Consider the following 15,755-nt stretch of genomic DNA (forward strand, 5'->3'; position numbering starts at 1 on the left):
AGCTGGTAAGGTATTTTCCTTGCACTGGGTTTTGATCCCCAGCATCTCATAAGGTCCCTGAGCCTACCAGGAGTAATTTCTGAGCACAGAGCCAGGAGTAAACCCTGAGTGCCACTGAGTATGGTCCAACTTCCGGCCCCCCACTTTATTTTTTGTTTTGGGGCCACACTCAGAAATACTTGTGGCTTACAACTTACCCTGCATTCAGGCAAACTTGGAAGACCAGAATTGAATTTGGGTGTAAGTCAAGCTCCCCTACCTTTGTATTATTGCTTTATCTCCAGAATATTTTTGTTTCTATAAAAATTGATATTTAATAAAACTATGTTTATTCAATTTAGCTATCATTAAGGATTTTCTAGCAAAAGCATGGATGCTTTCTTTAGAAAACATTCTATTATTATGAACAATGAATATAATTAATTATTCACAAAGTTATACTTCCTTTTATAAACTATGTTTATTTTTAATGCAAACATTAAACTCAGGATATAGAACTTTCTATACATGGGAACCTTCTGGAAGATAAAAGAGACTGGAAAATTTCTCTTGGTGAACCAGATCTTGACTGGAATGTAATCTGAGGCCATGGCATCAAAGGCTACTGAATGCTGGTAAGTATCCTTCCTGTACTCACCTGCTATTATTTCATCATTTTAAAAATAATTGTTGAATCTAAAAGCATAACTTACCTAAATGCTTTCTCCAGAAAGCAAAATTGTTCTAGAAACCTGTAGAACATACCTATCATTTGTCCCCTTCTAAATCTGATTTTTGTTGAAGTATTATAGTTTACAATAGTGATGTCATCATTGAACATGCCCAGCACCACCAAAGTCAAGCTCCACTGACCTTTGTTCCCAGGACCTGTCCTTACCCTTAGTGCCTTAGGCCACAGGTTCCTGAATGTATACCGGGCTTTGTTTCCACTGGGGATTGGCCCAACCCTTTCTTTCTTAGTTTCTTTACACTCTGCTTAGGTGTGAGATCATTGAGTATTTGCCTTTTCATTTCTGTAGATGTCACTTCTTGTTTGTCCATTTCTAGTTATTTATTCTACCACATTATTATTATTTTAACTTGTAGTGCTGCTACAAAGTGAACAGTAACCTTCCACTACTACCCCAAAGTCCCCTGCCTCTATCACATAGATAACTCCTACCATCCATAAATAACAATTCTATTGACTTTATCCAGGATTTATTTTTTTCAATGGACCATCTAATCCCTGGCTTTCTTTTATTTCCTTCCTTCTTTTCATTCCATCCATCTTTTCTTTCTTTCTTTCTTTCTTTCTTTCTTTCTTTCTTTCTTTCTTTCTTTCTTTCTTTCTTTCTTTCTTTCTTTCTTTCTTTCTTTCTTTCCTTCCTTCTTTTCATTCCATCCATCCTTCCTTCCTTTCTTTCTTTCTTTCTTTCTTTCTTTCTTTCTTTCTTTCTTTCTTTCTTTCTTTCTTTCTTTCTTTCTTTCTTTCTTTCTTTCTTTCTTTCTTTCTTTCTTTCTTTCTTTTATTTCCTTCCTTCTTTTCATTCCATCCATCCTTTCTTTCTTTCTTTCTTTCTTTCTTTCTTTTCTTTCTTTCTTTCTCTCACTCTTTTCTCTTTTCTTTCTCTTTCTTCTTTCTTTCTACTCTTTTTCTTTCTTTCTTTCCTTCTCTTTCTTTCTTTTCTTTCTTTCTTTCTTTTCTTTCTTTCTTTCTTTCTTTCTTTCTTTCTTTCTTTCTTTCTTTCTTTCTTTCTTTCTTTCTTTCTTTCTTTCTTTCTTTCTTTCTTTCTTTCTTTCTTTCTTTCTTTCTTTCTTTCTTTCTTCTTTCTTTTCCTTCCTTCCTACCTTTTTGTCTTTCTTCTTTCTATTTCTTTTCTTTCTTTTCTTTTCTTTTTTATTTTCTTCTGCTTTTTTTGGTGGGTGGGTGTTGGTTTATTTTTGGTTCACATTCAGTTGTTCTCAGGACTCACTACTGGATCTATCAGGGATTACCCCTAAAGGAACTTGGGGGGATCATTTGGGGTGCTAGGATTGAACCTTTCTTGGCCGTGTACTAGGCAAGCTCCCAACCTGTTGTACTATTGTTCTGGCCTTACTTTATTAGAAGATATTAGACTCAGTTATGAGATTCTGAGTTCTCTATCTCTTTCGTATGATTTCCCTTCTCCAAACCACTTCTCCAATTCTACAGTTACCTTTTATCCTCCTTCCTTTTTGATCTCACATCAGGGTTTACTCTTTTCCAGTTTTCATTCTGGTGTGATTCTCCTTTGTAGAATAACTGCCCTGGAGGGGGCTGGATGGTGATGGCATAGATGGAGGGGCCTTTCTCTGCCGGCCCAGGGCACGTTTCTGCAACTCTCTCCAGCCGGTGGGCCTGAGGGTTCAGGGTAGCTGCGAGGAAAAGATTCACATCAATCAGGCTTCAGGAGACATCAGCTTTATTCAAGGCCCTAGCCAACAGGTGTGGCTTCTACCATAACCTTTTATACTGAATAAACTCAGCCCTGCATCCACCCTCTTTCAGTCATTTCTCTCCTCCTGCTTCTCCTTGCTGAATCTCTCTCAATCTCCCCTTCCTGCCCCTGAGACAATCTTTTGATACCTCCCAAAGACCCCTCCCAGAAATGGGCAGGTCTTACTAGCAGGTAAGGTTACACAGGAAGAATGGGGGATGGAATCTCACCTTCATAATGTCCCCTAGGGATCCAGTAAAATAGGATGTGAATCCATCTTGACTGATAAAAAAAAAAAAGAAAGTTAATGATGAAAGAAAGAAAGAAAATAACATTCATTAATCTCATCACTTATGGCAATCAACTGGTAACAGTAGACTATTAGAATTAAGGAGAAACTTTCCAGAATTCCTTGATTACCTTTCTTGTTAGTCTGTTTTATATGATAAACACTCAGTTTAAATTAATCAGCATTCTTTCTTTTTTACAGGTCACTTCTACTTATCTTCTTTTCTATGCAACATACATACGGGGTAAGTCATTGATCAGCTTTAATTATGCATTGGAAATTCACTTTTTTTTTGTTTTTTTTTTTTCGGGCCACACCTGTTTGATGTTCAGGGCCTACTCCTGGCTAAGCACTCAGAAATTGCCCTTGGCTTGGGGGGACCATATGGGAAGCTGGGGGATCGAACCATGGTCGCGATCTTTCCTTGACTAGCGCTTGCAAGGCAGACACCTTACCTCCAGCGCCACCTTCCTGGCCCCATGGAAATTCACTTTTTATTACAAATTTTTGGTATACATTTTACCACAACATTTTGGGATCCAGTTTTCTCATTTGTGAAATTAAGGCTACATTAGATAAATACTGAGATTTTTTTTTCAATGTTGGCCAGTGAACTTGGGCAAGATTCACAAAGCAAGATTGATTTTATGTCTTAAAATTGGCTTAGCAAATTTTCCAGATATTGGTGATATCCTTTATTTTATAACTAACATAATTCTCTCTTCAAATCAAAGCAAATGAACTGGCAAAAGAAGAATGTCTTCTTGACACTGTGAAAATCATAATGCTCACTTAAGGAGAAAGGCAAGGTGGATGAGAAGAACAACAAGAGGGGTTTTATTTTGATAGTGTGAAGGCACTTGAACTAGATGAGAGGTGTAGTAAGACTTAGGCAGAGACAGGTGTGGGACTGTGTTCCCCCAATTTCAGAGTTTTGTAAATCAATAAAATGTATTTTTTAAAAAACTCATCTATGGGTTTTAAGAAAAATGAAAGACATTCTTGCAATAATAATTCTCAGACACAAAAGAGAAAAGAGCTGGAAGTTCCAGCTCACCTCAGGAAGCTCACCACAAAGAGTGATGAGTTTAGTTAGAGAAATAACTACATTTTGAACTGTCCTAATAATGAGAATGTATGAGGGAAATGGAGAGTCTGTTTAGAGTACAGGCGGGGGTCGGGTGGGGAGGAGGGAGATTTGGGACATTGGTGATGGGAATGTTGCACTGGTGAAGGGGGGTGTTCTTTCCATGACTGTAATCATACAACTATAATCATGTTTGTAATCACAGTGTTTAAATAAAGATAATTATAAAAAAATTCAAAGAATGGCTAGAAGCAACTGGGTCATTTCAAGATATAAAATATATAAAGAAGTTTGCACTTGGGTGAGCTTGAGTGTGTGCAAACATCTGTGTGATCATTGTTGAATGTGTTTACAAGTGCCAAAGCATAGACTGGAGTAGTTGCATCTAAGGGAGAAATCTGAGGGCTGTTTAGATAAGAGCTTTTTCTTTTCTCTTATAATTATTTGCATCGTTTATATAAAACTTTATTATGTATGTAAATTTTAAAAATAGAAATAGAGGCATGCAAGGATAAACTATTAATTTAGAAATTACTAACTTATTTTTCAACTTTTAAATTCACAAATATTTGTTTTGATACATCAGAGATAAAGTCGTCCATTTCTTTTCTCTTTTTTTTCTTTCTGTTTTTTTTTGTCTTTGAAGTGCAGAAATGTTTGCTATTGAAGATGTTTGTGTCTTTCCCATGAATATGTTTTCCTTTGTAGATTTGTCTCTTCATTTTTTATAGGATTGTACAGTTTTTAAGACTTAAGTTCTCCCTATATTGATGTCTCCCCTCTTCAGAGAACCTTTTATAGGCTAGGTCTCAGATAAAAGAATCCTATAGAAACTTGAATTGCCTTTTTCTTATTTTCTTTTATTTACTTATTTTAAAGTGGTTCATCTATTTTAAAGTGGTTCCTTCCTGAAATGCAGTTTTTGCTGTAGACATTTCAGTGCTACTCTGTCCAATTACACTTTAAAAAGCATTAGCAAATTATAACAAACTTGCCTTATTATCAAACAATCTAATCAACTAAACTGCTTTCTCTGGTTATTTTGCTGTTTCACTGAATACTGGTAATGAATCCCAACCTTAAATGAACTCCAGTATTCACTAGTTACTTTAAGTGCTTGATATTGTCCTGACATGGTTTTGGGTTGTTTATTTGTGTGTGTTTTTTTTTAATTTTTTTAGGGTTTTTAACTTTGTTTTCATGTATGAGAGTGTTTCTGTGTATGTGTGTTTCTGTATATGTGTATATTTGTGTGTGTACATGCAAATGGGTGGATGGTTGGAGAACATGAGGAGAAGGAAATATTTAAGTGAAAAGAAATTCTAAAAATTACTGAAGCAAAGTTTTCCAAATGTGGGAAGGGACCTGAAAATATTCAAGTTCATGAGCTTCCTGGTTGAAACACACCCTAACTGAAGAGTTATAGAGAATCAGCCAGGAAGAACATTTTAATAGTCAGCCCAAGGTCACGGGTGGAACATTGGCTCAGATGGAACTTCAGGAGGGAGTCATACTGGGCTGATATTGGAGAATAAGCAAGAGTGAGATGGGAGCAAATTTGTCACTGAAATAAAAAACACTATGTCCTTATAATTTCCCTAATTTCATACTTTACTTTTTGAGATTGGAAACGATTCAGTGAATGGAATTTTTCTACAAGAAAATAGCAATTACATAGCTAAATAAATAAATAAAATAGCAATTAAAGTGGTTTTAGAAGGGGCTTTAAATTAAAAAAATAAATTCACATAATTTACATAGACATGTTGCTCATATACTCATATCATCACTAACCCTTAACTCTCAGGCCACCATGGAAATCTTTCTTCGTTTTTTTTTTTTTTGTTTTTTTTTTTTTGTTTTTGGGTCACACCTGGCAGCACTCAGGGGTTACTCCTGGCCCTGTGCTCAGAAATCTCTCTTACCAGGCTCAGGAGACCATATGGGATGCCAGGAATTGAACCACTGTCTGTCCTGGGTTGGCCACATGCAAGTCAAACACCCTGCTGGTGTGCTATCTCTTCAGCCCCAGGAAGTCTTTTGTTTTTATAATATAGTATAAATGGCCTTTCACATAGTCCAAGGTAAGAGTATTCTGTTCCATTCTAGAGAGGGAAGGAAACCTCACTTCTTATGGTAATGTATGTATCTTGCCCCTGTGAGCAATGAATAATCAGATACTTTTCTTTCAGAGTGGAAAGACATTTATCGGTCCTTGCGGAGGAAGAAATTGCTCCATTTACCACTGCATTCCTGAAAAGGGGTCTCGGGTAAGTGAAGGACAAATGTGAAGAGGGGTGTTCCTAGCCATAGGATGTTGCTAATCAAAGTTTTAATTTGCAAGGCCGAAGCGATAGCACAGTGGTAGGGCATTTGCCTTGCACACAGCTGACCCAGGGCAGACCTCAGTTCCATCCCCGGCATCCCATATGGTCCCCCGAGCCAGGAGCACATACGTAGTCAGGAGTAACCCTTGAACATCACCAGGTGTAGTCCAAAAAACAAAACAAAACAAAAAGTTTTAGTTTGAGCAAGATATATAAACTCAACATCTTTATTTCTTTAAGGGGAGGGTTGTGTATCCAAGCAGTGTTCCTGGGGGATGTATATTCCCATAGAAATTTGATCTATCAGACAAGGCAGTTCAATGTTGAGGCTAGAAATTGCAGCACCTCTAAACCTTATAATTCTCAGACTTCTCTGGAGAGCATAAGATGCAGAGGTTTGACATCCAGTACCAGAATAAGCAAACATCTATTCCTCATTTCTGAGTTTCATCCCCAATCCCAGCTAAAAGTTTACTTTAATTTTTGTTTTTGTTTTTTGACTTGTAGCTTTTTTATGTTCTTGGTGGGAGAAGATTTCAATTTGTAAGAAAAGCTATGATGATAGCAAATAAAACCAATCAAGTTTTCCCCATATAGCACATGCTTATAAATTTGTCTCTTTGGGAAGAACTGATCTGACACTAAAGTGGTGAAAATAGTGTGGTTATATTCCAGTAGTTTTCACCACTGAAAAAATCATCCATGCTCCAATATTTCTATCAGATGGTGATGTCTGTCTGCAAAAATCTTAAACTATGAATCTGGAAGTTAAAGGGCATTTTGAACTGCAATGTTCTGTGTTAGCACCTGGAATGTTTTTATTTAGTCTTCAAGGTCAAAAGTGCTTCAAGTGGAAATCCAATCTAAACCATTGGGCTCTGCAAGTTTTTTTTATTTCTTTGCCTCTGCAAATCGGGACCCTCAGGCTCCAGCTATACCTTAAATTATACTGGGATTTTGTGGGGTGAGGGTCTCTCCTGGAAGGGCTTGGAAGCTATGAAATGCCAGAGGTAGTATCTAGGTAGAAGAGCCGCACACATGGAAGGTCCATACTTAATCTTTGTCTCATAGTGTGAGATTGAGATGGGCACTTGAATTAGTTGCAGTCTGGCTTTGTTGTTCCCTTGGTTCTTTCCCCTTGGTTTCTGTAGTTGTTTATTGAGCAGAAGAATTGTCTGTGAAGACTCTGGATTCTAAGAAGGCCATTCAATGCCAAGGGAGTTGAGGCATACCTAACGGCCTCCAGTCTGGGCTACATGCACTTGGCTGTATATCTGTTTCTGGGTGGTCAGGCGAGCTGCAAGCAGAATACAACTCACCCTCTGCTCTTCCTGTGACCTGAGAGTTCCATGTGAAGGCTGCAAGGGCCCTGTGATGCTGTCCAGCTGGAGACTTGGAAGCAAGGACATAGTTGGGTGGTGGTTGGGAGGCGGGTCTGAGTTCTCAATGCTAGCCAACTCACAAAACCATCTCCAGACCAGCTGTCACAGCTCAAGGTGGACTATAAAAATCAGAGTTTACTGAATGCCAGGAGGAGGAAGACAGGGGGAGTCTGCTAGAAATGGTCCAGACAAACAAAAACATAAATTTATAGGCATTTCTAGAAATGCCTATCTGGGAAGTCATTTGTTCAAGCCAAAAATCTATTTCCAGAGCAACTGTTGGGAGCTAGAGTGTCTCCACAGGATTGAAAGACTATCCTAAGGGTTTTCACCAGAGGCTGTAGTTAATTTGAAGTAGAGCTGGGCTATATATAAAAAAAAAATCAAAAAATTCTCTCTCTCAGATTTTTGCCCCATACCCAGCTATGCTTAGGGCTTATTCCTTATTCCATGCTCTCAGGGATCACTCCCAGTAGTGCTCAAGACATTACATTTGGTATGAAGGATTGCACTTGAATCTGTGCATGCAAGACAAGTGCTTTATTCACTGCTCTGTCTCTCTGTCCTCGACATTATATATATATATATATATATATATATATATATATTTACATATATATACATATATATATACATATATATACACATATATATATTGGAAAAAATCTAGTTGAGGCAAGATAGTTACCAATGCAAAATAGTTGTATTGGTATGAAAATTTATTGTACCCCATCATCATCAAAATACCCATTATTTTCCATCAACATTCCCGTGCCACCTCTAGCTATTCATTCCTACCTTTTCTCTCCCTTCTTAGTAATCAGTTTTGCAACCCAAGTCCAAGGGTGTGTTATTATTTGAGATTGTCTATTTCCTTGTTTTTTCTCTATGCCACAGATGAGTAAGATCATCTAGTGTTTGCCCATCTCTCTCTTAAATATTGGGCATAACATGACACCGTCCAGTTCCATGTATATTGCAACAAACTACATAGTTTAATTGTTTGTAGCTGCATAGGATCCTTGTGTGTATATAGGATAACTCCATCCATTCATCTGTCATTGATTTTGGTTGTTTCAGCATCCTGGTATTACAGTAAGCTCTGCAGTGAACATAGGTGTGAAAATATCTTTTCAAATTTATGTTTTTGTGGTAAACTGCAATCTTTAAAAAAATTTTACTTTAAACACTGCTTACAAAATTGTTCATAATCAAGTTTAAGTTATGTAATGTATATCACCCTTCACCAATGCACATTTTCTGCCACCAATATCCTCAATTTTCTTCACAGCCCCCTGCCAGCCTCTGGGGTATATATTTTACTTTTCTATCTCTTTTTTTTTCCTTATAGACACAGTAGTTTGCACTAATGAAGGAACACAAGCCTCCTTTAAGCACCCAGTTCTTGTCCCAGGGTATCAGTTCCAACTATCAGCGTCATAGTGGTCTCTTCTCTACCCTAACTGTTCCACTATTTGTGGCAAGCTTCCTATTATAAACTAGTCCTCCTGACCCTCATCTCTATTGTCTCTGGATATTATTACCATACTATCTTTTATTTTTCTTATATCCCACAAATGAGTAAAATTATTCTATTTCTCTCCCTCTCCCCATGATTCTTTTCACTCAGCACAATATTCTCCATATTAAACTTAATTTTTATAAGGATCTTTGTTCTTATAAAGGTCCATTGAGATCTAAGAGATCTAGCTGTGGTCAGGAGACTTGGTGCTTACCTCCACATCCTATATGGCCTCTTTATGGAACAGAGATCTCCCCTGAATAAAGAAGGCTTTATACTCATGGATTGGTCTTGTCTCTGCCATCCAATTACTAATATCCCAATGTTCTGAGAGGGGGTGTGACTGTGCATAAGCAACAACTATTTTTTCAGGGGTTTTTGGGTCACACCCGGCAGTGTTCGGGCTTACTCCTGACTCTATGCTCAGAAATTGCTCCTGGCGGGCTCAGGGGACCATATGGGATGCCGAGATTCTTCCACATACAAGACAAATGCACTACCTCCATGCTATCTCTCAGGCCCCAAGCAACAACTGTTTAATTGGTTTCCAAAAAATGTCATGAGGATGCCTTGATACTTCCCCAGAACTCACTGAGGTCCTTATCTAAGGATGAGGTATGATTATGTTAAGAAGAATTTTAAATAGTCTGTATCAATTTTCAAGGAGGGATCTCCATGCAGGGAAAAATTAAAAATTATGTCATTATACACTAAGAGGATCCTTTTTAAAATTCAGTTTAATTAACTAGTATAAAAATATATCTTTACCATCTTACAAGATTTTATAAATATATACTTTATATTATTCATAAGATTCTAGGTTCTATGAAACCAACACACTTTAAAAGAAGAACCTCAAATGACTTAAAATTCAAGAACTGTCTTAATTCTTGTTGTTGTTGTTGTTGTTGTTGTTGTTGTTGTTGTTGTTGGGCCACACCTGGGAAATGCTCAGGGGCTACTCCTGGCTATGCACTCAGAAATCATCCCTGGCTTGGGGGACCATATGGGACACGAACCACGGTTCGTCTTGGGCTAGTGCTGGCAAGGCAGATGCCTTATAATTTGCGCCAGTGCAAGATAAGGACCCCTGTCTTAATTATTTTGATTTGAAAACTAAAATCATATAAAACACCAGTTTTTCTTTTTTGGTATTTTCAATCCCTAAAAAAAATTGTATAAGATCTTACCCTGTAAACCCATACACTTAATCCCTTTCTTTTAAGAACCTGCTTTTGATGATAAAAATAATATTTATCATTTTAGCTAACAACTTTTTCTTATTGTGGAACTATTTGCACATACAGTTAGAGAACACAATTTTCTTATCGGCCACACAGCTGTGTTCTAGAACATTCCATAACTATGGTGTGATAAGTGTTCAGAGCAATGCTTTTGATGTCTTCATTTTGACCTGGCTCAGTAATGTTCTGTTCTGATGAAAACAAGATATAGTGGTAGCAGACAAGTTGGCAAAAATCATCAGCTTCTTCAGTTTTTTATTCTTTTCTTTTTCTTTTCATGTCTTTATCCTCCAATAATAAAAGCCCCACTCATGTTGTCATAGTAGAACTTCTCGAGTAATAAATTCCTGCCTGAAGTGAGAGCCAGTGATCTTAAGGGACAATAGCCTGGCTGAAGATTCCTTTGGGGAAAAATGTGGAGCCAGAATGCACTGAACATGAAAATGCATTAGAATGTTTTTTTTTTTTAATCAGGCCCAATAGTTTACAAGAATCTCTGTGTAAACTCCAAGTCATGAGCAGCCAATTTACAATTTTGACTTGTAGAAAAGTCAGTTGTCAGATTTCTTATGCGGAAGCTTGAGGAACTATTTCTGAGCAGGGTGTGTTGTCTGGAGAATTGAGAGAGAGAAGAATGTCTATCATTTTATATGACTTGGCCCATTAATCATCCCAGTGGCAGAAGCAGCAGTGGCCACTTGTATCTGTGTAATGAGACTGTCAGTTGGCTGACAGTTACACTTCAGCAATGGTGCTCTAGATGGGAGGCTAGAACACACGTTTCTAGTTGTCAGCTGTTTTGTAAAATGTACTTTGCATACAGATCAAGCATGCAAAACTTCACATCTTGAGTGTGAAGAAAATTTCTACTGTTGGTTGGTGGCAAGAGATACTCTGGTCTCTACCTTGAACAGGGCTTATATCTGAGCAACTGTGGCACCATGTGGCCCCATTTGAGTGAAACATACAGACTATGCTGCACCCAAGAGGATCAAGGTCCTTACTATCATGTAGGAGACTTGTAAAGGGAAAATCAAGCTTAGCAACACAGTGGCCTCCTAGAGTATAGGAGCTGCAAACCCACTGATATTTCAGAGGCATCACTCATTAGGAAGACAAAAAGCAATATGTGTGACACAAAGAACTTTTCTATTGCAAAAGCAGTATCTGACCAAGTTAGTCAGAGTACTGGATAGCAACACTTCATGGGGAGAAGCACAGCTTTCTTTTCAAATGCCATAGCTGGTAATGTGGCATGAAATCTACAGGAAAGCAGGTCAATACACTCATTTCCATCTACTCTTATCTGCAATCCACTCATCAAAGAATGCTTCATTCAGCCCATTCATTCAGCAAAGAACTATTGAGCTCATGCCCACCACCACACACAACCCACGATCATGAATAAGCATTCACAAACATACTCTCTCTCTCTCTCTCTCTCTCTCTCTCTCTCTCTCTCACACACACACACACACACACACACACACACACACATACACACACTGATCGTTGGTGAAAAAAACGAAAGTTCTTATGGACTGAGGGGTCCCCTTCCTATTATTCTTTCTGGACCCCAGGATACCTGGAAATGTTTGAATCTCTTAAAGTTCTGTTCTTCCTTGAAGACGGACCTCTTCTCCAACTGTACTCACCTGATTTTGCATAGGAGTGTGTGGGGGCTAGTGTTTGGGGGACTGTGGATGGACACTCAGTCTGAATTTGATGCATTACAGCAGTGGGAAGCTTATGATTACATTCCTAGGTTGGCCTCAACACATTCCCACATACTTAGAGACTTTATTTTTCTCATAGGTTCTGGAGGTGAAGAGGCAAGAAGCAATGGCATTACTATTTGTCTCAGTAGGGAAGATGGGAGAACCTTTTCATGGTGCCTACTAACTTCTGGGTTCTTATTTCTCTGCTTTGGCCTTCAGTCTTAAGTCAACCTTCCATAATCCTCACCCATGTCTCTGTGCATTTGCATCAGTCTTTTCTGGGTGTCTCTTATAAGGATAATGGCCTCAGGGTCTTACCTAGACTATCTTGTACTGACTCCTCAAAATCCTGAGCTTGGTGCCAAGCAATAGTAAAGAGAGTAAGGTACTTTTTGCATGTAGCCAACCTGGTTTTGATCTCTGGCACCCCATATACCTCCCACACACACACATGCCAGGAATGGTTCCTGAGTGCAGAGCCAGAAGTAAGTCCTGAGCAGTGCCAGGTGTGCCCAAACAACAAACAAACAACATGTGCTTGTTTGAGCTTAGGGCTAGAGCGATAGTTTAGAAGGTAAAAGACTTAAGGCAAATTATCACAACATGGTTCCTGACATTACATAGAAGCCCTGGAGCACTACTAGAGTGATTCCTGAGTACAGGGTCAGGAGTAATCCCTGAACATTACTGGGTGTGATCCCCATCATTAAAACAAAATTGAGTTTACTTCATCAGTTCATTTCCAAAGGATCCAGACATGAATATAATCTTTGTGGGCGCACTTTTCATTCCTCAAGCCTCTGAAAGAATGCGGGCAAAGAGGACAGACTCTACTCTGGCTAGAAGTGGGAAGGACTTGAACTGGTTTATGTGAATGTGTGAAAGTGGAAAGATGGGTATAAATGTAGCAGGGGAGGAACAAGTGACAAGAGAAGCTGTTGAAAAGCAGATCTGAATGACCCTGTATTGGAGAAAATTTAAAGAAAAAGATAGGAGGAGGAAAGAAAATGAGGAAAAGAGGAGGAGAAGGAAGAAGATAAAGAAGATGAAGAAGAAGAGGAAGAAGAAGTAGAAGAAAAGAAGAAGAAGAAGAAGAAGAAGAAGAAGAAGAAGAAGAAGAAGAGGAGGAGGAGGAGGAGGAGGAGGAGGAGGAGGAGACCTGCTTTTACATGCAGAGAGATAGAACTTGCCTTACTTGCAGCTCACCCCATTTCCATTCCCACACAGGGTCCCCGGATTTCTTTTTATTTTTCTCTTTTGTTTTTGGGCCACACCCAGTGACGCTCAGGGTTACTTCTGGCTATGCACTCAGAAATCGCTTCTGGCTTGGGAGATTATATGGGACGTGGGAATCGAGCTGAGGTCCGTCCAGGGTCAGCCGCGTGTAAGGCAAATTCCCTATTGCTGCGCTATCGCACCGGTCCCAAGGTCCCCAGATTTCTATCAAGAGTAATATCTGAGCACAGTGCTAGAGCAAGCGTTGATTACTGCTGAATATGACCCCAAAATAAAAACCCCCAAACAAAAAATAGAAGTAAGCGTTGAGGCTGCTGTGTAGGAGGGCAAGTTCAGGGAGCCCTTTGCAGCCTCCTGAGTTGAGTCAGGGATGAGCAGAGCGGTGCATACATGGGTGACCATAAGCAGATGGGTGCTGGAAATATTTTGGAAGTAGAATTGCCAGGAACAATGACCACTGTGGAGCTTGCTAGTTTGTGAGCATTCTAGTGTAGTGGGGAAGGGGGTGGAGTGTGGCTGCTGTGGACAGGGGGCTGCCGGTCACTGAGACCAGTGTTGGACCTGTACAGCTTGCGATCAATTGGATCTGTGGCTGGGGTTCGAGAAGAACTCTGTTCCTGGGGGTAGTGGAGGGATTTATGGCTGCCACTGAGCCCAAGGAATGAAGTGCGAGGAGAAGCGAGGGCAGCCCAGGAGCTCAGGACAGCCCAGCCTGGAGGAAAGGGGAGTTAGCATAGAAGACATTGGTGGAAAAGAAACACAGCAGAAAAGGAGCAGGCACCCCAGGATGGAGGCAGAGTCAGTTCAGTGCCCCCAGAGCCTTATCCCAGATCTGGTTCAGGGACAGTGACAGTGTCTACAGGCTCTCTCTTAGAGCCCAACTTTTCTTTACAATGTACCATCTGCCTCTGGGGCTCTGTGACAATCCTGTTCTTAAACTGTTTCCTCTTGTAACAACACCGATATTCCTTTATCTTTATCATTCTTTCTGATATATAAACACCTCCCACGGCCCTACATCCCACACTGGCCGCCCCAACGCACGCACTGTTACTTCGCTAAGGATTTAGCTTACCGGTTTTGAGTGCTTGCATAGTGACACTTAGTGGTAAAGTACTTGAATTACAATCCAGGGTGGAGGAGGGAAGGGAGAGGAAGGTGGTGTGAGTTCAAGGCTTCTTAGCATTTTGTCTGAAAATCTTCGTGGACTGAGTCTAGTGTAGCATATATCTATCCCAAACGTGCCTTTATGCAATGAGTGATCATGAAACAGAGCTTTTAAATAAACAGAGTTTGGAGACTGAAGGTCCCCAAGATAGCAGAGAGGGTGTTTGCCTTGCACGTAGCCAACTTGGGTTTGATTCTCGGCATCCCACATGGTCCCCCAAATTAGTCAAAACTAATTTTTGAGCTCAGAGTCAGGAGTAACTCCTGAGCATTGCAGGATATAACCCCATAACAAAAGAGTTTGAGGGATAAGTGTACAGTAAGTAAGATATTTGCATTATACATATTCTGTCTGAGTTCAATCCCCAGCTCTCCATGTGTTCTGCGGAGTCCCACTAGGAGGGAACACAGACCACAAAGCCAAGGATAAGACCTAAGTAATGGCAGATGTAGCCTAAAAAATTAAAATTAAATGAAAAAAAAATTTTAGGAAAAAACACTACATACTTTCTATGATAATTGACAGAACCTTAGAAAGTCTTTCGTTGTTTGGGACTTATATCACCATACTGATGTTTATTTTATTAAGCCCTATAAATAAGCAAACATATTTACTTTTTACTGGCCCCTGTTCTATGAAATAGTTGAATAAAATTATTGAAGAGTTGAATAAAAATTATTCTCTGCATTGCTGTGGAAACATTGTTAAATCATCCTTAGCTTGGGTGAAGGAACCAAGTCAATTTTAAATATGTGCTCTAGGGAAATGGGTTGTGAGTATCTTTAAAAGATTAGTTGTATTATGTAAGACCTGTGTATTTCTCCTTAAAAGGTATCCTGTGGATCTGGAGAAATAGATTTTGACATAGAAATAGATTAAGACATTTATTCAATTCATATGGTCCTCTGGAGCACTATCCAGAATCCTGAGCATAGCTGGGTGAGTGGCCTAAAAACCAAGGCCATAATCCAAAATGTGTCCTGTGCTGGGCTGGAAGATAGTACAGCAACTAAATCGGTTTCTGTAATGAGCAGGTCATTTAGGCAAGTAACCTATGGGATTCAACTCCCAGCGTCATTTGGTCCCTTGAGCACCACTGGATGCAGCCCTGGAAGCCCTCAGCACAGCAGCATCGCAACCTCTGGCCCTTGCCTTGAACCACTGATGACCTAACTGGCCAGAAATGATGGGGAGGCAGAGAATGTGTGTAAAAGGGTATGGGATCCCCTGGGCTATTTGCACACTTCTTGAGAGACTCCAAAGAAAATACCCTAAGATAAAATACCCCTAAATATGGAAACACCACCCTCAATATAAAATAAACCGAAGGGGCCAGAGCAA

At 39.4% G+C, this 15,755-nt stretch overlaps 1 protein-coding gene across 1 annotated transcript in view; it reads left to right on the top strand.

Moving 5' to 3' along the window:
* Positions 1-588: 588 nt before the first annotated feature.
* Positions 589-15,755, top strand: part of COL4A4 (collagen type IV alpha 4 chain) — a 124,627-nt gene continuing 109,460 nt past the window's right edge. The window contains exons 1-3 of the mRNA XM_049768923.1: positions 589-614; positions 2,932-2,974; positions 6,010-6,087. Of these exons, the coding sequence (XP_049624880.1) occupies positions 589-614; positions 2,932-2,974; positions 6,010-6,087 (147 nt within the window). The remainder of the gene's footprint in view (positions 615-2,931; positions 2,975-6,009; positions 6,088-15,755) is intronic.

This window comes from Suncus etruscus, chromosome 2 (assembly GCF_024139225.1).
Source record: "Suncus etruscus isolate mSunEtr1 chromosome 2, mSunEtr1.pri.cur, whole genome shotgun sequence".
NCBI lineage: Eukaryota > Metazoa > Chordata > Mammalia > Eulipotyphla > Soricidae > Suncus > Suncus etruscus.